This window comes from Eucyclogobius newberryi, unplaced genomic scaffold (assembly GCF_026437365.1).
Source record: "Eucyclogobius newberryi isolate DKJ021-1_F unplaced genomic scaffold, fEucNew1.0.hap1 SCAF_2, whole genome shotgun sequence".
NCBI classification, from domain to species: Eukaryota; Metazoa; Chordata; class Actinopteri; order Gobiiformes; family Gobiidae; genus Eucyclogobius; species Eucyclogobius newberryi.
In genome coordinates, this window is record NW_027315834.1 from 17139651 (window position 1) to 17164023 (window position 24373).

At 42.2% G+C, this 24373-nt stretch overlaps 1 protein-coding gene across 1 annotated transcript in view; it reads right to left on the reverse strand.

Moving 5' to 3' along the window:
• Positions 1-24373, reverse strand: part of LOC140367399 (thyrotropin-releasing hormone-degrading ectoenzyme-like) — a 132835-nt gene that overhangs the window by 69825 nt on the left and 38637 nt on the right. Inside the window, exon 4 of the mRNA XM_072453866.1 lies at positions 17746-17872. Within this exon, the coding sequence (XP_072309967.1) occupies positions 17746-17872 (127 nt within the window). The remainder of the gene's footprint in view (positions 1-17745; positions 17873-24373) is intronic.

The following is a 24373-nucleotide window of genomic DNA, read 5'->3' on the forward strand; positions in this document are numbered from 1 at the left end:
ATGCACACCTCAGGTCAAGCCCCAAACATTTGCCTATTATGATGTTGTAATCTGTTATATTCAACGGAGCTTCAGGAAATAGGCCAGAGTTTGAATACAATGGAAGGAATGGGATGCGAGAGTGCAGCAGATAAAGTACACTGTGTATATGCGCGTCTATGTAATGACCCTGTTTTACTTCAAAACGTCCAACTTTTAATGAGACGATTAAATTCCTAATTTTTCTCGCGCTCCGGTGTTACTGAACCCATTCACGTTTCCAAGTCCATGTCCCAATTTGGTCACTGACACATGTCCCGATTTGTCCATTTAGTCACGAAATGGGAGTTAATGGCCGGCCACACGGGGCACCAGCAAACGGGGAAATAACCCAAAATGCCTGATAAGGGGATTTAAGGATCATTTGTAATACTGACATACTGTAGAATGAGTGCTTTTAAAAGACAGCACACTGGCCCTGTGCAGTGGTGTGTGCACAGACCCAAATCCTCTATTCAAACGTTGCATAATTATTTGACTTACAGATACTAAAATACTATACTACACAACACACGTGGGATTAAAAAAATAACCTTAAGCAATGGGGATATTCTTTTTTCACTGTAGCTAGAAAGTGGGGCCATTATTCATCCCCAAAGACATGATTTTGTTGATTGAAAAGACATAAAGCCATAAGATTAAGAATAAAGTTCAACATTTGTGGATCATAACTTTGGACATTTTATTCAAAAATGGTCAATCTCTCATAGAGTTACATTCATGGGTCTTCACTTCCTGTTACATTTGCTATTTTGAGGACTTGCTTCCGTTCAAAAGATGATGTTTGGGTTTCTCCATCAAAACTCAAACTCCAGAATGTGAATTGTGACCTAGAAATGATCGTCCAAAGACAAAACAACCAACTAAACCATGAACGCGCTCATGACAAAGCTAAAAAATATGACTACACCATTTTGTATATTTGTGTAAAGTTTTGTAAACCAAATATACCTGCTTATCTGATATCTTTAACACCCTTTTCAACACACATTAACTGAGCTTCAAAGTTGGCAGAAATGAAACAATGTTAATCAGATTTGTTATTCCTGCTACAAAGAAATTACTCTTTGTGACATATATAACAATAAACAACTGATTTTCTAGTCCTTTCTGTGGCAGCTGTAACCGAACTGCAAAGTGAGCAGAAAGGCCGCTTAATTAGACCTTTTCTGAAACATTTCATCACTTATCATCTTCTACAAACCTCATAATTAAGTAAGTATCAAGAGCAATGAGAAAGACAATTAACTTGAAAAGCCAACTTGCTGCTGAAGGAATAAGATTGGGACCAATAAAGAAAATTTGAATTGAGGAATATGTGGGAGGAGATGAATGCGGAGCGAGTGGGATGTTGTTGCCGTGGTAACAGATGCTGGGTCAGTGAGTCGATGATAGGCCATTGAACTCTATACTGAATCCTGTGTGTAGGACGTGTCTATATGAGGACTTACAGCTGTGTGAAGATAAAGATGGAGGAGAACCAGACCTAAAACTAAGTAGTCATGAGTAGTTATTGCTTAATTTAATTTTAATTACTGTTTTGTGTATGTGAAAAAAGACAAGAAAAATCCGCAGGGAAGAATCCGGATGATAGGAATGCATTGAGAAAGTGCAAAGGGAGTTTGGACCAGTGTTGTCACAATATTGTCCTTTCAAACTCGATTTTGATACTGAGGACATGGCTCCATACAGAGTTCAAGTAAACGATAAAGTTTCTTTTTTAAATTACCAAGCGGTTTTACATGAGTTCTGGTATAAATCAAGGCCAAAACTATTCAGTCTTCAAAAGGATCTAGTTTCAATACTACATTACTGCACTTTATGGGCACTAAAATGCTTTTACAAGTAGAATTTAAAAACAAGTTTAAATTATTTATTTGCCCATGTACTTTATACAGGACAGTGTGGCATGACATGGGGGTGAGAGCAGGGAGGACATCACACATTACTTGTGTGATTAGTGGTGCATCTATGCACCACCACTAATCACACAAGCAACACTTTCAAGAATTTTAACACTCTTATTATAGTATTATAGAAAGCAACATTTAAGAACTAATATAATGGATAATGGAAATATAAATGCTGTATCCATGGAATCAGAATTTATGCAGACATTTCCCCCATAATATTATTTTGTCATCCTAAAACCCATGGATACTGTCCCTCCCCGATTTGAGTCATTTGCCGAACATGCTAGTCGTTAAGTTGAAACTTAATTTATTTCAATTATTTAAATAGCCATAATATAAAAAAATATAATATTTTTAAATCTAAAAATTACACAATATTTAACAAAAAACATCCAATATTGAAGTCAGTTCACAGTTCGTTTCACTGATCTGTTTGCTCAGGTTTACGAGCAGTCAAATATTGTTTTCATGAATGTTCATAAGGCCATAGCTGGTCATATAAACTCATGTGTCACATCCATTGTGGCCATTCCAACTTGTCAATGTATGATCTCTTAAGCCAGGCACGTCCCAACTGCGGCCCCCGGGCAATTTTTTGGCCCTCTGGCTTCCTGCTAACTCTAAATAACAAAAAGTAATACATTTACTGTAAAATTGGAACAATTCAAGAGTTTTGATGTTATATATATATTATAAGTCTTATTAATAGCGTGGAGGCTCATCAAAACTATGTCAAATACAAAATTGCATTGTTCACTTTGTCACTCGACAAATTCGACATTGTTGGGTTGTTTGTGGCCCTCTGCTCCATATTAGTTTCAACATGCGGCCCTTGGTGAAAAAGTGTGGACACCCCTGAAGCTCTGGGAAGCTAAGCTTGGATGGGCCTGGTTAGTACTTGGACGGGAGACCACTAGAATGCCAGATGCCACAGTGAGGCAACAGTCCCTTGGGCAAGACACTTCACTAACCCTGCCTCCAGTGTCCACACTGGTGTTTGTGAGAGTGTGTGTGGGACAACAGTGTGTTTACAGCATGTGTATCATGTATGTTGATTAACATGCACTGTAATAATAATAAGGATGATAATAAATATTTAACTTTGAATATATCTTTCAAAATAAAAGCTTTTGATTGCATGTTGTTTGTTGACTTGTTCAAAAGCTTCTGGACATTTTATGCGAATTCTGCACTGACTCAAACTGGCGATTCACTGATCAAATAAAATAAAACACTACTGAAACTATGATCCTCTCATAAAAAATTGCATTTTCTTGAATCTACTGAAAATATACCTCTCAAAGGCTGAAGGACTAACTATCACAGTCCTCCATTTATAACTCTCTATGTGTGCTCAGCCTGCCTGCCATGCATGCGTTAGAGTCAACATACTGCCAAGTCCGCCCAGCCGCCCCTCTCTCCCCTGCCCACAGGTATTAGTATGGTCACCATGGCAACATGTTTAAGGACCTGGAGTTGTGCTTCAGCCGCCAGTTCAGCTCCAGTGAACAACATGACCATGGAGACGCTCTAGACCAGGGACTGTGAAATTATGAGGGCTTCAGAGAAAAACAGAAGAAATCCACATCTAATAAAATGTGCTTCAAGATCGTCATCTTCTGTAGTCACTGGGATTTAGAATGTTCAACATCTTTTGTTTATTATGCATTTTAAATACATTTTTAAAGACTTGTGGAGTTTGTAAAATATTGTAAATGATATATAAAATCAGATCACACACTCAAGCCCATATCTTATAGTTCATAAAAGATCCGATACAGGCTGACTGGTTCAATAGCTGCTGGTGTGTGGAGCCGGCTCCCGTCACAGCTGAGAAGACATCCATTAAAGTGTTTAAAAACTTTGAAACCCCATGCAGCCTCATTACAGCACAGAGACGGAGGATCAGCTCAAAGACCAGTCGATTTGAGCATTGATCACCACATCCCTCAGGTGTACCTCAGTCACACTGTGCATGCTACAGTACACCTGCCCATACGCTCTTCAGCACAAACACTACATAAATAACTGCACAAACGCCTGTATATGACTTACGCTACATGATGACTTCGCTCTTCACCTGGAATTGACATAAAAATAGCAGCCTGAGTGTCACATCCCGTCTTTTCTTTGTCTTTCAAAGCACCTATTAGAGACATTTACTCTCTTTACTGTCTTTGTGAGCTGTACTCTGTAACTCTGAGGCGGTCAGAGATAGAACAAGCCTTTAATTTCTTCAGTGGTCTCTAGAGAAGTTAATTATTGCATAAATCTGAAAATACTATTAAATAAATCAACAACTGAAATATTTCAATGTAATTTTTATCTAAAAGAAAAAAGAAAAACAGAAATGTCTTGCTGCACCCAAAGCCCAGAGAGCTCTGCGTCGGAGCAGTGTTTTTGCAAAGGACGGCCCACTGCTGTGCGGACACTTTTGTACAATATGGAAAAAAAAGAAAAGAAAGAAAAAGGAAAGTTGAGACTATTTCCAAACTTTTTTCCAAACACTTTTCACACCCCAAACCAGACTGTGTACACAAACTCAACATTCAAGGAACAATCCTGTGACATGTCTCAGAAAGTAATGCAATATCCTTTTCATAATTACAATACAATTTCCGGTGGAGTAAAACTATTATGGATTTGGTTGACTGAATCAGCTTGACATTTCCGTAGACTAAAACTGGAACTAAAACAGAATTATATGACATACATTAAAATCACTGCTAACACTGCTCATATTCACAGCTAATAATCTAGTAATTCTGATGTATATTTATTTTATTGTAATATGGAAAAATTTGAACCAACTTCCATGCATTTTCAAAAGTTTTATAGGCGGTCACAGCATTTATGACTCACTGGAGACTGCAGTATTTAATCTACAATAGAAAATAGTTATAGGCCATGAATAAGGACACCTTTTTAACAATGCGGCTGGGTTTAATTTGGACTTAATTGGAAGTATCCATTGGGAAAGATTTGTCTCTTCAAATCTTTGAGCGTTTCCGAATGAAAGACATTACAGTTGAATGATTTCCCTCATGTTGGTGAGGGCAGCAGTGTGAGGTGTGGCTGTGATGGGACAGTGACAGCTGGTGGTGTTAATAACTGGAACGTTTATGCCCGTTACCGGTCTCAGTGGGAACCAAAAGCAGTAATTAGGCTATGTATGGTCTGTATGAGAACTCTGCTGTTGTTGGATGGGATGGCTGAGCTGGGAGTATTAAACTGTAAAATGAATTTTCTTGTCAAAGTAAAACTGACCTTGATAACTGTGTTTTGACAGTTAAAGGCACACTGCCACCCGCTCATCTCAGTGAAGATGTGATCGCTTTGCCTGGGATGTTACACGTATCCACACTAGATGTTATTGACAATAAAAACACCTAAATGAAATATTAAAACAGACACATTTGACAGACAATGGACAAAATGGGACTTTTATTTTGTATTTACTATGTTTTAACCCTTCTTTCCTGTTGGATCCTGTGTTCTCTCTGGTCCTGTTTTTGATTTTTTATGTTCTAAAAAGGAAAGAAAAGAAATATGCAACAACATGGAGACAAGCTGGTGGCCGATCCTCCACTACAGAAGTTACATAGTGCACCTTTAAATGCAATGAGGTCTACGGTCAAAATGCAGCGTTTACATTTTTGAGAAAACACATAGGATTTCACAATTGTCATGGTTGTTCACATTCACACTGAGGAAAACAACAACTTGGAGCAAATGGAATAAACACTTGCCAAATATTTGCCAGACCATTCTCATGTGACCAGCTAAACCTTTTAAATATATTATTTTGCTGCTTGACATAAAGAACATTTTACTTCTAGGGGGATTATAATATATGGAGGATGTTTATACAACATGCCTTATTAAAAAAAAGAAGCTGAACAACAAATAAAAGCAGAGTTTACATAATGCGTTACACTTTAAATGTAAATGGAAAAAGACTACGCAGCAATAAAGGTGACTGTACTTAATTGAAATATAGTTACTTCCACATTATGTTTCTTGTCTTCAGAGAGAGAAGCGATTCAGGTGGATTGGCTTTTAGTTCTGCCTGAGTAGCTTGAAAACGGTGATGGAGATGTTCTCTGGTCGGTTGCCTCTTGTGATCTGCTTCACTATCACATGGCCATCAGAGACGCAGGCTGCTGTCATCCTCTAGCTCTTTGGTAATAATCCCTTTAAACTCCCTCCTAGGCCTGTGTCACGCCAGACTCCTGCTTTAGTTGCTGCAGGATAGAAATTCCTCACCTCTGGCTATTTCCCAAAGAGCGTTGAAACACAAGCAGTGTCCTAAAGAGACCCACTGCTCATTCATTGCGCCCTCCCAACCCCATTCTAGACCCCCAAATTACCTTCCACTGCGGAGGTCACGGAGCAAAATGGTAGCTAAAATACTTTCAGACTAGATAACAGTGATAAGATCTCCATTCATTTTCAGTCCACTGCTCTGTGGCTAGCGGCACAAAACTGGCCAGTGGAACAGGAAGCTCACAGTTAAACAGCACAAAAAGACTAAGAGAAAGCGCTCCGCTGGACATAAATGACAGTCAGTGAATGGAGGACCTCAACTGGAAAAGAACATTGATACATGAATAGCACACTAGCCTATAGGACAAGGCCATATTTTTTATCCAAGGAGCATTTTGAAGATAAGCTAATAATGTGATTTCACTTTCAATAGTTAACTTGGCTAATTTGCATGTTTTTCATCATTTTGCAGGGGAATTACTGCATGCAAAAGGCAAATAATTTGACCGTGTGGGGCTATTGATGAAGACAATGAAGTTAAGCTAATAAGATAAAGGATCTCTTTTGAAATCATATAGAGAAATTAAAACACTGTGCAGTCAGAATCAAGTGCTTCCTGTTGATCTCTTTTCTCGCAGGTCCATTCTTAACAATGTAATGTAAATTTCCGCAAAACACTACGTTGTAAAGTTCTATGAAGCCATAAACCGAGAATGTTGTTGAGTTGCTACGACATCATTAATTTTCAATGGATTAAAAACACAACTTCAAGTGCACAGGAATTAAGCAAATGGATGTCCCAGAGCATCCCCTGTCTTTAGGCCCTTCTCTGCAAAGAAAAACTACAAATAAACCCATGGGAAAAAGCAGAAACCACTGGGAGAACCACAGTGACAGAGAGCTCCTCCTCCCACGGAGGGACAGCAGATGGCCTAGGACTGACGCGCTTCCATTTGCAGATAAGAGACTTCATCCAGGCAAATGAGGAACTAATCATTTTAGTTTACTTAACTAGTGTAGACATTGTTAGAAGAATTAATTGATGAGTTGAAAAGCATTTTCTTTCTATATTTTTCATTGACAATCCCTTGATTATTGTACATGCTTTTAAAGAAAAGCTGAGCATGAGTCTGACAAGTTGTGCGGATGTGGAGCGGGGCAGCAGCAGGCGGACAGCTGACTGGCCCATAGCACTGTACGCGTGTCTGCGCCAGTGTGCAGCGACGAGAGGCTTTCACTTTAGTCCATCTGTTGTTATGTGTCGGCCTGAGGCAAGCGCATGACAGACAGTGCCAAAGACAAAGAAGCAAAACAGAAAAAAGCATGGACAGATATGCAAGTATAGGTAGTATAGGTGTGTGTGTGTGTGTGTGTGTGTGCATGCGCCTGCGTGCGTGTGTTGGACCTGGGGCGCTGCTGCTGCTTGTGTGTCTCCATGGAGCCCAGATGGAGCCAGAACTCAACAGAACGCATTAGTCCACTTGGCGAGATCGCACAAAGGAAAGTTCAGACACACTCAGATATTCGGTCCAATTCTCCCGACACTGGCATCACCTGAGCCCCAGCAAGATTTCTGCTCCACTGCGGCTTTCTCATTTCAATTCTATGGAAACTCGAAGGAGGGGGAAGGGGAGGGACGTAATCGTGTCTTTCGTTATCGCAAACATTCAAAAGAAACTAAAAGATGAACAAGTCCCAAGCTGGGACAGAGGAGCACCTGAGAAACTCCCAATTGTGGTGCCGGTTTTACAAACTTTATCCAGAAAAAGAATGAGCAGAGGAGAGACTTGAGTGAGGAGTAATTTGTATGCGCTGTCGTGCTTGTCATTTATTCTGCAGCGGAATTAAACTTTTGAGAGAGAAGTTTAAGTATAGCCCCAAGTGCTCCGTCCTCAGGGTCCCTCCCCCACAACAGAAGGTGTTCTCACACCTGTGATACTTGTATTTGAAAATACAGAGATGAAACAGAAGATCTGTCCAAATGCTTCAGTCATGTTCCAAAGTCAAGAGAATGAAAAGTAAAGCACACAAATTACTCACAGCTCTGTGAAAAGTTGAAGACAGTGATGGTCAAGAATGTCAAATATAGAGGTGTTTGACTTTGTGAGTGTTGCAGAACATGAGCTGGAAAGTGACAGGTCTTCAATCTATTCATTTTATATATTCAACATGTTAAACATGGCCAGAAACTCAATGTGCTCTCATAAGTGAGTACACGGTGGAGACTATTCTTATACTATATAATTAACCTTTAATTTTAAATATGTTGAAAATGAATCTTATCTTGGAACAGACAGATAAAGGTAATTATATTCTAAAACTTTAAAACAGCCCTTTCTTCAGGAGTATAACAAGTACATGGGGAATAACCTTCACCTTTTATAGAAATAACCTACTGTTTTGTGAGAAATAAGCCAGTGGTTATATCTGAGGGCCTATAAACATGAGACATAAAGAGAAAACGTGTTTCTTTGTACTGAAACAAAACATCTCATCTCCACCCAGCTAATAATGTCAGGGATACAGTTGAAGAGGAACTATTAAAGATTGTATGGAGGATTTTCATTTATTTTTATTTGTCAATATCTGTTAAAAATAGCCAAATAGATGCACAACAGGCTTGTACTTATGGTAAACTAAGAAAAAAAGTATAAACAGACATAAAGTGTGGACGTGGTGGTGTCAGTATAACTTTCATCAGTAGAAAATGAGGCTACTTTGTTACCTATTGGGCGTTGGCTCGTCAATCAAACTCACAACATTCCTAGCGTAACTGACAGACTTCGTGCTTTGAGTACGTCATTTACATAGGCACCTTAGAAAGGTGACCTTACACTTTACTGCTTATTCAAGCGCCGCAGATCTTCACACTGTAGCATCAGCTAAGTATGATACAATGGCAGACAAGAATCCACAACCAGTTCAAAAGAAAGGAGCAAAACCAAACTAAAGTGATTCTGAGAGATTCTTTCCTGTGATGGCGTGAACTGAAGCAGACGAATGGTCTTAAAACAGGTCGCTAAATTTTGATGAGACAAGTACGTTTTCCATCCATCCATTTTCTTCCGCTTATCCAGGGCCGGGTCGCAGGGGCAGCAGTCAGTACTTGTCTAGTTTGAGTTTGAGTGAGTGCTTCCGGTGGCCGAGTGGGTTAGGTGGCTGCACGTATGCCAGGCTTCATAGGTAGCCTGCTGCAGTGTAGTTTCAGTCCCACCTCCGGCTACATGTCCTCCCTTCTCTCATCCCCATTTCACGCTGGGCTGTCCTGTATAATAAAGCCTACGGGCCAAATAATCCTTAATGTTTTTTTCTTTTCTTTTAATTTACTGATAATACCCATGTGATATGCATTGAGGTAGAATGATGTTGTAGCAGCAGCGGCAGCAGCGAGGAGCCGAGTGCACCAGCTGGTCATAAGTTAAGTTGATCCTAATGATGGGCTCAGCTACTCCCGCAGTGCCTGGAGTTAGGACCGACTGCACCAGCTCAATTAATATGGTTGGCTATCATTAGCACACTGTGCCTGTTCTTAACCTGCACAATCACATGGAAACAGGGGACTCTGAGCTTGTTGCCTGGAAACAACATTCTCTAGTTTAACAATGTAAATGATCCAAAGGAATTGTGTCATAAATCTGTTGTTTGCACTTTTGGACATGTCCTATCAAACTTTGCAAACAAACAGATGAAACGGTGATAATATTTATGACTACAGCTCTGTTCCTGGCCTGGCACGGCCTGGCACTCAATCAGCTTCCTCTTATCCTCTTCCTCTTCCTCTTCCTATGCTCTGCTCTAGTTCATCGCAGGCCCACAGACATGGCCTGGCCCATTGTCACCCGGGTCGGCCCAAGTCAGGCCCCGTTCTCATAGTCGTGAAATAGTTCAGATAGTTAAGTTAAATTAAGCCAATTGAACAAAGACATCAATTTTCGTGCAGATGAATGAGAAAGAAAGAAAGAAGTGATTTCCGTAGCCGCAGACAAAACATGAATTTAGACGTCTGGATGCAAGTCTGTGAAGCCTGGAGTATTCAGGGGCCACTTTAGACTACCACTGTTCACTGCTACGCACCACGTTCAGGGTGTTTAACAAGCACTCTCTGGGGGCGCGAAGAGGGGGACCTGATGGACTTATCTTATGTAGTCATTTAATATAAATAAGGCACGCAGGCACGCATGCGAACCATTTGAAAAAGGATTAACAGTCAGACTTCTCTTTACTTGGGGAAAAACCTCTAAGGAAAATCATCCTTCCGCATGCTAAATTGCAAAACAGCAGCGAAAACGATTTCAGGCATCTTTGCTAACAGCAACGCAGCTGAGAGCAAAGAGCAGCCCACAACACACTGTGAATAAATGATTCTCTGTCTACTTTAATGGGTGAACATTTATGAAAACACGGGGTTTGGAGGCGGGCAAGTCTTTTTTAAAGGGGGTATTGTTAAGACCGCAAAACAGCAATAGGCCCCACACCAGTTTGCTATTGAGATTCAAAACTTTGCAGCAGCAGACATGACACATTTCAGAGTAGTTGTAACTGTGCACCAAAATACAACTATAATACAGCAACAAGCACATGAGAGTCAGTGTTCACAAGAGCAATTCAACCTGTCCAAAGCGGCTGCAGTAGCTTTACAGTGGGGTTAAAAACTTAATCAACTTTTATCCCACTTAACTGTGCATATGGTGCTTTAAACGCACTGGCAATTGACAATTTTAGTGGGAACGCTGAACAGTTACAGCTTTCTGGAGTGTGTGCTTTCTCTCCCTTTAGTCCTCCAGACCCCGCCCCTCACGCTCCCTTTAGTCCTCCAGACCCCGCCCCTCACGCTCCCTTTAGTCCTCCAGACCCCGCCCCTCACGCTCCCTTTAGTCCTCCAGACCCCGCCCCTCACGCTCCCTTTAGTCCTCCAGACCCCGCCCCTCACGCTCCCTTTAGTCCTCCAGACCCCGCCCCTCACGCTCCCTTTAGTCCTCCAGACCCCGCCCCTCACGCTCCCTTTAGTCCTCCAGACCCCGCCCCTCACGCTCCCTTTAGTCCTCCAGACCCCGCCCCTCACGCTCCCTTTGGTCCTCTAGACCCCGCCCCTCACGCTCCCTTTAGTCCTCCAGACCCCGCCCCTCACGCTCCCTTTAGTCCTCCAGACCCCGCCCCTCACGCTCCCTTTAGTCCTCCAGACCCCGCCCCTCACGCTCCCTTTAGTCCTCCAGACCCCGCCCCTCACTCTCCTTTTAGTCCTCCAGACCCCGCCCCTCACGCTCCCTTTAGTCCTCCAGACCCCGCTCCCTTTAGTCCTCCAGACCCCGCCCCTCACGCTCCCTTTAGTCCTCCAGACCCCGCCCCTCACGCTCCCTTTAGTCCTCCAGACCCCGCCCCTCACGCTCCCTTTAGTCCTCCAGACCCCGCCCCTCACGCTCCCTTTAGTCCTCCAGACCCCGCCCCTCACTCTCCTTTTAGTCCTCCAGACCCCGCCCCTCACGCTCCCTTTAGTCCTCCAGACCCCGCCCCTCACGCTCCCTTTAGTCCTCCAGACCCCGCCCCTCACGCTCCCTTTAGTCCTCCAGACCCCGCCCCTCACGCTCCCTTTAGTCCTCCAGACCCCGCCCCTCACGCTCCCTTTGGTCCTCTATACCCCGCCCCTCACGCTCCCTTTAGTCCTCCAGACCCCGCCCCTCACGCTCCCTTTAGTCCTCCAGACCCCGCCCCTCACGCTCCCTTTAGTCCTCCAGACCCCGCCCCTCACGCTCCCTTTAGTCCTCCAGACCCCGCCCCTCACGCTCCCTTTAGTCCTCCAGACCCCGCCCCTCACGCTCCCTTTAGTCCTCCAGACCCCGCCCCTCACGCTCCCTTTGGTCCTCTAGACCCCGCCCCTCACGCTCCCTTTAGTCCTCCAGACCCCGCCCCTCACGCTCCCTTTAGTCCTCCAGACCCCGCCCCTCACGCTCCCTTTAGTCCTCCAGACCCCGCCCCTCACGCTCCCTTTAGTCCTCCAGACCCCGCCCCTCACTCTCCTTTTAGTCCTCCAGACCCCGCCCCTCACGCTCCCTTTAGTCCTCCAGACCCCGCCCCTCACGCTCCCTTTAGTCCTCCAGACCCCGCCCCTCACGCTCCCTTTAGTCCTCCAGACCCCGCCCCTCACTCTCCTTTTAGTCCTCCAGACCCCGCCCCTCACGCTCCCTTTAGTCCTCCAGACCCCGCCCCTCACGCTCCCTTTAGTCCTCCAGACCCCGCCCCTCACGCTCCCTTTAGTCCTCCAGACCCCGCCCCTCACGCTCCCTTTAGTCCTCCAGACCCCGCCCCTCACGCTCCCTTTAGTCCTCCAGACCCCGCCCCTCACTCTCCTTTTAGTCCTCCAGACCCCGCCCCTCACGCTCCCTTTAGTCCTCCAGACCCCGCCCCTCACGCTCCCTTTAGTCCTCCAGACCCCGCCCCTCACGCTCCCTTTAGTCCTCCAGACCCCGCCCCTCACGCTCCCTTTAGTCCTCCAGACCCCGCCCCTCACTCTCCTTTTAGTCCTCCAGACCCCGCCCCTCACGCTCCCTTTAGTCCTCCAGACCCCGCCCCTCACGCTCCCTTTAGTCCTCCAGACCCCGCCCCTCACGCTCCCTTTAGTCCTCCAGACCCCGCCCCTCACGCTCCCTTTAGTCCTCCAGACCCCGCCCCTCACGCTCCCTTTAGTCCTCCAGACCCCGCCCCTCACGCTCCCTTTAGTCCTCCAGACCCTGCCCCTCACGCTCCCTTTAGTCCTCCAGACCCCGCCCCTCACGCTCCCTTTAGTCCTCCAGACCCCGCCCCTCACGCTCCCTTTAGTCCTCCAGACCCCGCCCCTCACGCTCCCTTTGGTCCTCCAGACCCCGCCCCTCACTCTCCTTTTAGTCCTCCAGACCCCGCCCCTCACTCTCCCTTTGGTCCTCCAGACCCCGCCCCTCACGCTCCCTTTAGTCCTCCAGACCCCGCCCCTCACGCTCCCTTTAGTCCTCCAGACCCCGCCCCTCACGCTCCCTTTAGTCCTCCAGACCCTGCCCCTCACGCTCCCTTTAGTCCTCCAGACCCCGCCCCTCACGCTCCCTTTAGTCCTCCAGACCCCGCCCCTCACGCTCCCTTTAGTCCTCCAGACCCCGCCCCTCACGCTCCCTTTGGTCCTCCAGACCCCGCCCCTCACTCTCCTTTTAGTCCTCCAGACCCCGCCCCTCACTCTCCCTTTGGTCCTCCAGACCCCGCCCCTCACTCTCCCTTTGGTCCTCCAGACCCCGCCCCTCACCCTCCCTTTACTCCTCTAGACCGCGCCCCTCACTCTCCCTTGAGCCTATGTTTACATACGTGAGCTATAATCCCACTTTAAATAGGAACTTAAACTGTGTAATAAGTGGAGCACACTATGAAAGGTGACCTAAAGGTGCATTCATGTGAAGTATGACAGTGAAGGAAAAGAGTGTTAGTAATTTACACTAAATCTGTTGTTCAGTTCTATTCAAAGCGTTTGTCTCAACGGTGCAGAGGTATTGAGACTCCACAGACAGAGGGGCGTCCAAAAGAACCGCCTCTAGTCAACTCGCAACTCAATTATTCTGTATTATGACGTATGTGTGCAGCATATTATGGCTTTGTCCCTTTAAATGTGAATCTGTGCTCATAATTTCTCCTTGGGCCTCTCATGGGAGCCTGATGCCCTGCATGACGACAGATGGAGCCCAGAGCCTGGAGGATGAGAGGCCACACTCACCCAGGCACCTCCAGCATGTGAGGCTAAAGACGGATGTCAACATCAGTAACACACATGCACACTCATTCAGGCTTAGCTATGTACGCACATAAAAGACTCCACACACACAGCACATTAGAACGCAGAACGCATTCGGTCACTACTTACACACAGCAGGACAAAGTCAAGAGAAACTCATTCCTCCATGTAGCTTTACACAGAATTCTATCGAGTTTCCATCAAATTGTCATTTATTTATTTCCTTCACCTTGATTATAACATACGTGTAAAGATGTGATGAGAAAAACAGCTAGTGAGAAACCTTCAGTTCAGTTCACATCGACGTCAATGTAATGACCGCAGAAGGAACCCCAACAATTATCTTAACAAATTATAACAAAAATGTAATTCTGGATTTGTTGTTTTGCAATTACTCAAAATAGATGAAATATTTTTTTATGCAAGGAATGTGCTGTTGTCAAAAACAGCATGCACAATTTGACCAAGTAATTTGTTTGAGATTTTCTTGGGGAAAAACATGTCATTATTTTACTTTCAAAAATAGGAGAAAATAAATGCTACTCACAATAGAATTTCAATGGGTCATAACTACATTATACATTTGGAAGGATAATGGACAATTTTACAATTCAGCACATATTATAATTATGTATCATTTTCCCAACCGGTACAGACTTTTAATATAAATACAATAAAAAAATATACAATAATATATTTGTTATTGTTGTTTGTTAAAGAACGAAAAAGTGCATAAAACCCTATATTTCTTTCTGATTGTAGACAACATTCCAGCGATTGGTCATCTGAGCCCACCTCTACCTCTGCGCCGCTCGAGCTGTGAATGCAGTTAATATTGGTGTAAAGGTCAGTGAAGGTAAGTAAATGTCAGAGCTAATCTAAGATGATGGAACAAACAGGAAGCTGCAACTCAAAGAGAATTCCTAATGCGATGAATGGATGTGGAAGAGGAGGAAGAGGCTGACAAATGAAATATATGGAGGCGCACCGATCATATTAGCAGGTTTGGGGCATGAAGGGAAGCGTGCAAGCCCACTACCGTGACATGGGTAATTGATTCTACCAGGACAAGTGTGCAGCACGGCCAATTAAAACAGGAAAACAACGGCAGGAGGAGAAGGAGGAAATGCTCGTGTGGACCGAATTATCCCCGAGAGGGTTTATCTGGCTCCTCTGATGGCCCTAAAAACAAACAAAAAAAGGGGAAGTGGTCGAAGGCTAAACTCCATTATTTAGTGTGATCAATCATTTTGTAGAATCTAAAGCCACATTAGATTGCTTAAATGAATGGATGAATAAATAGTATTGATCTCGGAACACATAGTATTGCCTACACTAGCAATAAACTTGACTATAAGCGGCTACAGCTCATATATAGGTGTGGCCCATTGACAACTGGTGCTTTCCTGAGTATTCTGTGATTACTGTGCCAAGAGCTGGGCAGTTAAATAATGTCAATGTCAATATACTTTTGACCATAATTACTTCTGAGTGATTAATGTGAGCATATCTGCCAAGCAAGTCATGGGTCAGTGGGGATTAAATGCAACTGAAAATGCATTTAATTTCCACTTCTTTCTTATATCTTTATTTATTACGATTTCCTTATTATGTCAAAACTGCAAATTATTCTGACACCTAATGTTAGGTTCTAACTGACACACTAGATAATGGCCACAGACACTCTTTGATCTCTTATTTCAATGAGCTTTTTTCTCCCTATGCTTAATTTTAGATGGGCTTTTGATTCTAAATTAACTTCGAGCTGCTCAGTTATCTCGAGCTGCAGAAATACAACTGAAAAGGTGTCCAAAAGTTGGCACAATGATAAATCAAGTTGTAAAACAAAGTTAAAGTGACATTTTGTTCTTTGAGTTTCTCTGTGTGACTCTTCAAAGCCGTTTCACTTCAGAGACACTTCAGGTCCTCTCTGCTCAAGCTCAGTTCTAGCTCCTTGAGCCATTCATTTTGACGGACAACTCATTTCAACTCCCTCCTGATTGTTTCTGTTTCCTATAGTGCATAAAACACAATTATAGCTCACTCAGTGACACTCTTGTGTGACTGATACATAACCAATCACACATCTACTAAGGTTCAGCTCAAAATCAATTGTAAACTAATTTCTCATAGCAAAATGTGCCATAAAAAATGCTAAATCTGTGTATACAACAATTATGATCCACCATGCTCTTTTCACATCGATATTACACTATGGATTTGATGGACACGATGAGGGCTACAGCAGGGGCTTCTTAATAAATCATGGCCGATGATATTTGTTTCACAAACTCTTGAGAATCCATCTGGTCAGACTTTCACTGTTCGATTTGAGTTCGGCTGCAATCACAGAGCAGTGTTTGGGTAGTAGTTTATTTTCAACTCTTTGCAGTAGTCCACTACCTAATGCATTCCCATAAATATGAGTTTATAAATGTTTTTTCAGCTGAATAAGTCATAGCTTCCCAGTGTCGCCCAGTTTGTGCCTGTTTCTGCTTTTGTGTCCGCAAATAAAATGCTAATTTATTAAATTATTGAAATGTATTTTTATCATAGTCTGGGTGCATGTGCTGTGATGTAACCAAAAATCACTGCGTATGACGGACAATATAATTAGTATGTTCTATTCTCAATATGCTTTTACACTATAACTATACAGGGGCAAAACATATTTTACTTTAGGACATGCAACAAAATGATAATTTAAAGTTTGTGACACTGTGAGAAATCAGAAAAGAAGAAACTACTTCCAACTTATTGGCATTGCATCGGGTTTGACTGGTGTTTGCATTATACACTGGAAATATAACACTTTAAATCTTGACACATGTCAGTAAACAATGAACAGCTAACGTGTTCTAGCTTTGTTCTGCTAAGTATGTTGCTAAGTATGTCTGCGTTCTCTCTTGTCCCAACATCTTGCTCTGGTGTGCAGCTCCTACTTAGCTAAAGCATACTCAGAGTCAAAGAGAGTCAAACCGCTTTGGGGCTATAATATTATTTATTAAAGAGGCTGGTACGAGTCAGTAAAGACAGTGGAGACCATTTCGGGGCATATCATTCCGCTCAGAGGCGAACACGTGGAAACACGGCTTATGTATCGTTTCTGGTGGAGGGTACACCACCTTCTCATGTTCCACAGCAGGGCATTAACCATTTATGTGGATAAACAAGCCTACTCACAGTGTTGAGTAATAAAAACACCTGTAATTGACTAAATGCAAGATAGAGACATTTAATGCCACACCGTGTAACATTCAGGCAAAGCAATAACATCTCCATCATCACAAGCAGAGAAGTTTCATAGTGCACCTTTAAACCAAAATGTCTAATATCTAGAGCGTTTCCTGAAATATGTTTTGAAAGGCAATAACATTTTCTGAAAGTCTCTTTAGGCCTGTCCACAGATTGGTGAAGCAAACATCGGTCTAACACGTTTTGGATGATCTTCCTGAAGTGTCTTTTCCTAAACACCAATGGGCACAAAGTTAATAGTGGAAATTTGGAGGAAAAAGAAAACCTCCACCATTCACACAATATCACAAACAAAACAAAAGCAGCCAGCAAAGACAGAGACAGAAGTAGATTGTCTCTTTCTCTCTCCTTCTTTATTTTTACGGTATAGTGTAAAACACATACTTTGAAGACGCACAACTACAGTAGGCGGTGGTAAATGCACCTTTTCAGTTGGCTGCCAACCGCCATTAAAAGTAACACAACAACAACAACAACAACAACAACAACAACAACAAAAGAGAGTTTAACAAAGTCCTTTGGCCTTACCGAGCTTAGGCAGGGAGTACTGGACCTGGAAGTAGTCCTGGTAGAATCCCAAGAGCCTCTTGGTGATGTGGAGAGCATAGTCCCCCGCTCCACTGGAGATGGCATCAGGCCGAGCGTACAGACGGATCTGCAGGCGGACACATTCACAGTATTTTCAGTGGGAATAGATCTGAAGATTGGGCAGATTGACTAAACATGGAGAAATATACAGCCCGACATCAAATAGTACGAGTAGTATTTATTTTAGCAATCTGATGCTGAAAGGGAGAAACTCATTGTACGGAAAGAGTAGACGCTATTGCAATAGGGCTTATTAACCTTTAACTAAGTGCTTGTTAGAGGGTGGGGTATAAGTAGAGTAAGTGAACATTTGTGTTGATACATTTGGGAATTGTGCAAGTGGAAGTTATCAGTAGTGAACTGGCAACAAATGCACTTTCTTTTTAGTCATAGAACTATATCTCAAATGTTATGCATGAGGACATTAAAAGACATTGAAAACATCCAGAAATAAAACTTGCATAGTTCAATTAAAAGCTATATTTTATTACAAGTTGGATAATTAATCATGAGAGTAATGGAAGTTCAATGCCTTCAGAGAGGCTAAGGAATAATTCTGGGTTGAAAGAAATATTAAGACAAAAGGTAAGACAAAAAGAAATGAAAGCAGGCCAGAAAAGGGCAGGTCAAGTCTACAGAGAGTATATAAATAAGACTTGAGACTTGAGATTATGTTTCAGTTGAACAGATCAAACAGTGAACTCTTGGCCAAAGATTTCATCGCTGCGGCACATTGGGGAGTGTAATGCCTTGTCTTTATACGCAAAACGAATCACAAGGAGGTACTCAAAGTTTGACCTTTCACAGCACAATAATCACAAGAGTTTGTCTAAATCTCGGAAAGACTAATGTGTTATGAGAAATAAACATTATTGTAAAACTATAAGGATATGATGATGGGAAATTCTAGAATTAAAGACGAAGATAATTGAATTATTTTATGCTAAAGTACTAATTAAAACAAATTCTTTGGTGTGTGGGCTGGATTTGAACCTTGTTAATATGTGGTTCAGATAATATTGTATTATTTTAAGCGATGAGTGAGAGTAAATTGCAGCTCTTGCATTTGTTCCTGATCTGCAGTGGTCAGTCTGCTCAGTTACATATTATATAACCTTACACAGAGTTGAACTAAATTATTGAACAAGAATTGAGTGTCCACAAAACTGCACACAAATATCTCCCAAAACTGTAGCACCCAGACAACACAAGCTAACACGGACGACTGTCATCCCTCAGGCATCCAGGTTCTGTTTATTGGGGCTTTTTGTCACTGTTATACAAGATACAGTGTCGTTTAATGTTGTAGGCCCAAAGGGAGTAGGCTGAAGCAGAACCTTATGGGCGTCGAGAAATACTTTGGGAGTGAGTTTTAACACTCGTCCAAGTAGCATCAGATTATAAAACAGCACTGATAAAAGTAGGCTCTACTCAATAGTAAATACAGAACTGTTTGTCTCATAGTTTATAGCATGACCGTCTTTCATAATGACCACAGGACACATTGGCCTTACTACTATGGGCGACATAGTGCTCTGCCATGTGGTGTTCATCTTTGTCTGCATTGTCACCACAGTCGATATGTTTATGTTCACTATAGGCTGTATGTTGTATTTCAATTCTTAAATATTATAGTATTTCTTTGTTTCAAATTTACTTTACATATCTTTTAATATCTGCACCGGTGTTTAAGAGCAAGGTAATCAAGTTGAATTGTGCTTGGCTACTGCTCAAGAATCAATTATAGATTTATTTTGTGTGACAGTTTAAGTTTTTGTAACAAGAAATAGAGCTAAATATCACCCATTATCACTAATGCCTGTCATTTGCCTCTTTTGTAGTTCTATTTTAGCGCATCTCCATCGTGATTTAATAGAAATGTGTTTTTGTTTTTATCATAGCAGCCTGTGTTTGAAAAAAAAAAGGCGCCGCACGCACAATTTACTCTCATTGATTAACTATTCAAATTTCATGAGCTGACAAATATTTCCCCGTCACTTAATATAGCTGTCTGCATGGATCATTGCTTCAATCAAGCACAGGCACGGTGAGAAAAAAAGTGTCTGCAATTCTAAGGAACACCATAGACTAGTGTAACCAGGTACATGCACTGCTTCTGGCCGTCTCCTGTGATTTTGCACTTCTGTCAAAACTGATACACTTCACTGACTCCCAAATGATTCATTAAAGTGAAGTGATGCTTTCAGGGCCTGCTGAAAGACAGACAAAAAGTCAGCTGTCTAAAAATGACACTTTCACAGATAAAAAGCAATTTGGTAAGTTAGAAAGAGAAAATGAGCCGCCGCTGTAGGCTGATTCAATACTCGGCCTGCGATCGATGCCACTACAGTGCAAGTTATGGTGGTCTTGGTACTTAATGGCTGCTACGTCTGCAAGTGAAAGAGAAGTATTTGCAAAAACGGGGGTCTTATTCTGTCTAGAGCCGTCAACATCGTGAGGAAAAGAACCTCCATCAGGAAAGTATAAGTATAGCTCAAACAACATTAACACCAAAATGTTTACTGTCAATCCCGTTTAGTACAATCATAAAGGTTGATGTAAAATGTTAAATAAATGTATTCCAATTCCCGGTACACAGAAGCACACATCATATTACACCTTTTTTTGTAATACCCTTCAAGGCAATAGCTTTTCCACAAAACTGGTAGACAGATCACCTTCCAGAGAGCAGCTTTCTTTATTAGGCTGGAGCTCTCATAAATAGTGTGCCGGCCTGAAAGCGTGTGACGGTGGTGAGTGACAGAGTCCTTGTGTGAGGAGGTCAAGATGGATAGAGCAAACAGCCACAGAAAACAGCAGACAGATGTGTGTGCACCGGCTCTCCATCTTCCCAGACATGTCACAACAGTCTTCCATGTTTCCTCCAGTCGCTCATGACAAATAGAGACACTCATCTGTCTCGCTCTGACAGTAATTACACCCACACAACGACACGTGTATTTCAGTGTGTGTACCATGGCGATAACTAAAGGCTGAGACACAACAAACAATAGAAAACTTTTCTTAAACTCCATTATAAAAGCAAGCAAGATATTGTATTGTTAATAGAATACTTCTGCAGTCAATACATAAAAGTGCTAGATGTATGATGCAACTTGTTCTAGTGGAGGGAAGCACGTTACCTGCTCGTCTCCATAGAGATGTTAGTGCTTTGTCTGTAATGATGCATATAATGATGCACATGTTGCAATATATGCACATGTGAAAAAAAGTTGTCTGGTTGGGAATAAAATTGATGCAAACTATATAAAGAATATATGTTGAGTATTTCAAAGAGAATAAAAACCAAGGCACACTGTTAATTTACGAACAAATTAAAAAGCCTTTATTACAGCATGGCTATTGGCTTAAAATATGCACCAACGCGTTTCTGACCTGAGTGGCCTTCCTCAGGGTACAAAACGAGAATAATATATGCACGTATTTTGTTACTGACAAAGCAATACCATCCCCATGGAGACAAGCAGGTGGCTGGTTTAGTTAAGTCTTTATTTGAAGGGACAATGTACATTAACATTAGGTTAATGAAAAGCAGAGATGCACCAGATACACCAGGTAACAACAGCTAATTAATGCAATGCAATTTCACCCAATTGACAATGAGAACAATTGACAGTCCACTCTCTGATCCAAACATTATCACCCAAAACAATCAGCAAGCATTTGCACAAAAATGTGTCTCATAGAATAAACATTGCCTACCATTTTTTGCTTTTCACTATTAAACACCTGAAGTAGGAAAGTTGCATTGTGCACCTTTAAATGGGGCAGGTACAGTCTGAAAAACAACATTGCATTGTGAGTCTGGGAGGGCTGATTAAATAAATGAATACATCAGAAAGTTTAGAGCAGATACAACATCACAGGGGGTTATTCTGTTATTCTATTAACATCCAAAAAGGATGTTAATAGAACAACGTTTCTCAAACTGTGGTACATGTGCCACTGGGTGTACGTGAGGTCCTTTAGGTGGTACGTGGACACCTCTTCAGTTCTTTTGTTTTTGTCATTTTTAGTAGAATCTTTTCTTAATTAATTTCTTAGGTAAAACTACTGGGACCTGGTTTAGGTGTAATTTAGCCCTAAAATATCCTTGTTATAGACCTGATATAGATCTGGTGGTACTCGGAAAGCCAAATCTTTTCTTTGGTGGTATTTGGTGCAAAAATTTAAAGAACCACTGAAATAGAACATGTAATGTTTGTATGGAGTGTTGTTATTTTTGCTTTCTAATGAATTGTTCCATCCAGATTTTTTTTTTTTTTTTTTGAGTAACAAAGACAAACAACTGTCTGTCATATGAAGGACAGGAGAGACGAGCCATCAAAGTCAAGACAGCTTTACTGAGGCCGGTTCACACAGACACAGTATTTTGATGTAAGACTGCTATATCAGGGCAATCACAAAACTCCCTTTATTGTCCCAGAAATGTCACTTTCAAAGTCCACCTATAAATCCACTTTTCATAATATTGGTTTCAACACCATTGCTATTGAATCTTGTCTCTGCTTTGAACCAATGGTCTAAAACAGATGGTAGAAAAAAATAATATATTAAACATTAATTAATATTAATTCTATTTCCTGTCTTTTGTCTATTACACCTGCATTTCATCAGCAAATATGATCTGAAGACTTTTAATAACAGCACCTCACTCTTTCATTATGATTCAACTCTGTCAGCTATACATCAAACTCAGTCTGAACTATGTAGTTTGTGAGTGTTTGACAGTTTGAAGTTATCTCAACTGAAGGAAATGATGAACAGAGGAAAAGAGACACTGATGGACAGAAAGCAATGGCCCAGTGAGGGCCAGTGATATATATTTTTGGGGGTGTAACACCCTCATGAAGCTGCTATAACTACAATAAGAGCAGGCATTCACAACACAAACCGCTTGTCATCAGGGCAGCCCCAACGCACACTCCAGGTCACACAAACCATACAACCACAAAAGTGTGTAATTTAGACCAATACAGAGTCCAATGGGATCAGTGAGCACCGGAGGTTTAGGCTAATTGAATGATAAATGAATGCCAGAGTGAATCAAAATTCAATCTCAGATATGCAGTAAAATCCTCATTAACATTTCTTCCTCTCCTTTGTTGAAATGTGTTTGGATCTTAATGGTCCAAATTGTTCATCGTTTGTAAGTTGATTAAAATAAACTTCTCTTTGCAGAAAATAGCATTGTTCTGAACTTTTAATAGATCCACATTCTGAGCGGGAGGAAGCCATGTTGCCGCTGGATTGTTATGAACATGACTTGCATGCTCATGTAGAATGCAGGTGCCTGCACCCACTGCTCCATTACGATGCAATGTAGAGCTGTAACTTTGAAAAAAGACCTGCTCTTACGGTAAGACTGAATGGGGCGACTCGTGCGATTTTAGACCAAGCTGAGATCGCACTGAAAGGGAATTTTTAATGCATCTTTTCTCTTTCTTTTCCTTCTTGTTGACAGTGGGTCGCACCCATCAACTTAATCACCGGCTACTCCTGTAATAGATGTCTCTCTGCCTCCTGAAATACAGCAAATGGCTGTTTTACAGTGAGTTTTCTATAAGCCTTTAACCACGCTTTGGAGTGGCAGTGGTGAGAGTAAATCACCTATGTACAAGTCACAATTAAGGCCAAGTCACCTGACCACGAGTGTCAAGTCTGTATACATGTGAGTAGTGCCTAACCATCCACTACTATTCATGTTCAAGGCCACAGAGCTTATAAACACAAACAAATTGAAGAAAATATTGAATATTAGGATGTGATGTTTAAATCTATTTAAATTGAACACATGGCTCATTTAAACAAAAATGTGCCCCACCGCCGCAATTGTCGGACCATGTCGGCCTCGGTGAAACTGAGAAAAACAGCATTTTACTTTTTTTCCCCCAAATTTGTGATTTTCATTTTTTTGCAGAATGTGCTAGTTGAAGTTATGAATAAGCCCCTGTGTGCGTCAGATAACACTATTGGTTGTCTTAAACGTATACATTAAGCTGTTAAAAATGTGGAGTTTTCGGGTCTTTTTCCTGCTCTCCTGGGGGGCGTCCCCTTTTTCTAGCCAACGTGTTGTTTACATTTTCCACCAATCAGCTGTGATCCGCATGGCAGCTGCGTGCTCCGTGTTTTCCTCTCATTACTCCAGACCGTCTGCAGAGCACAGTCTTCAGAGCTTACATTTCCTGGACTACATTGCAACGGAACTGTTTACTCAGGTACACTTTTACTTTACTACTAAATTATTGCTTTAACGCAATGTGTTTTAAGGCGGTCTCGTGATCACTTTAGAATCTTACTTGTCTGCTCCGGTGGAGCTAATGCTAAGCTAATATGTTGCTTCAGTGCACTCTGCAATACGGGCTTAATGTGACTACTTGCTGTTATCACCATGTTATCGGGTTATTTTTCGGCGTGGGTTGGCCCGTGGGTTGTGTGGGTCGTGCTTTGTGTCTGTTTTATGGTGCTAAACTGGCTGTTAGCCCCACAGCCCGGAGCTAAACGCAGCTATTCGGAGCTAAGTTGTAAGCTAAACTTTGCTATGTTA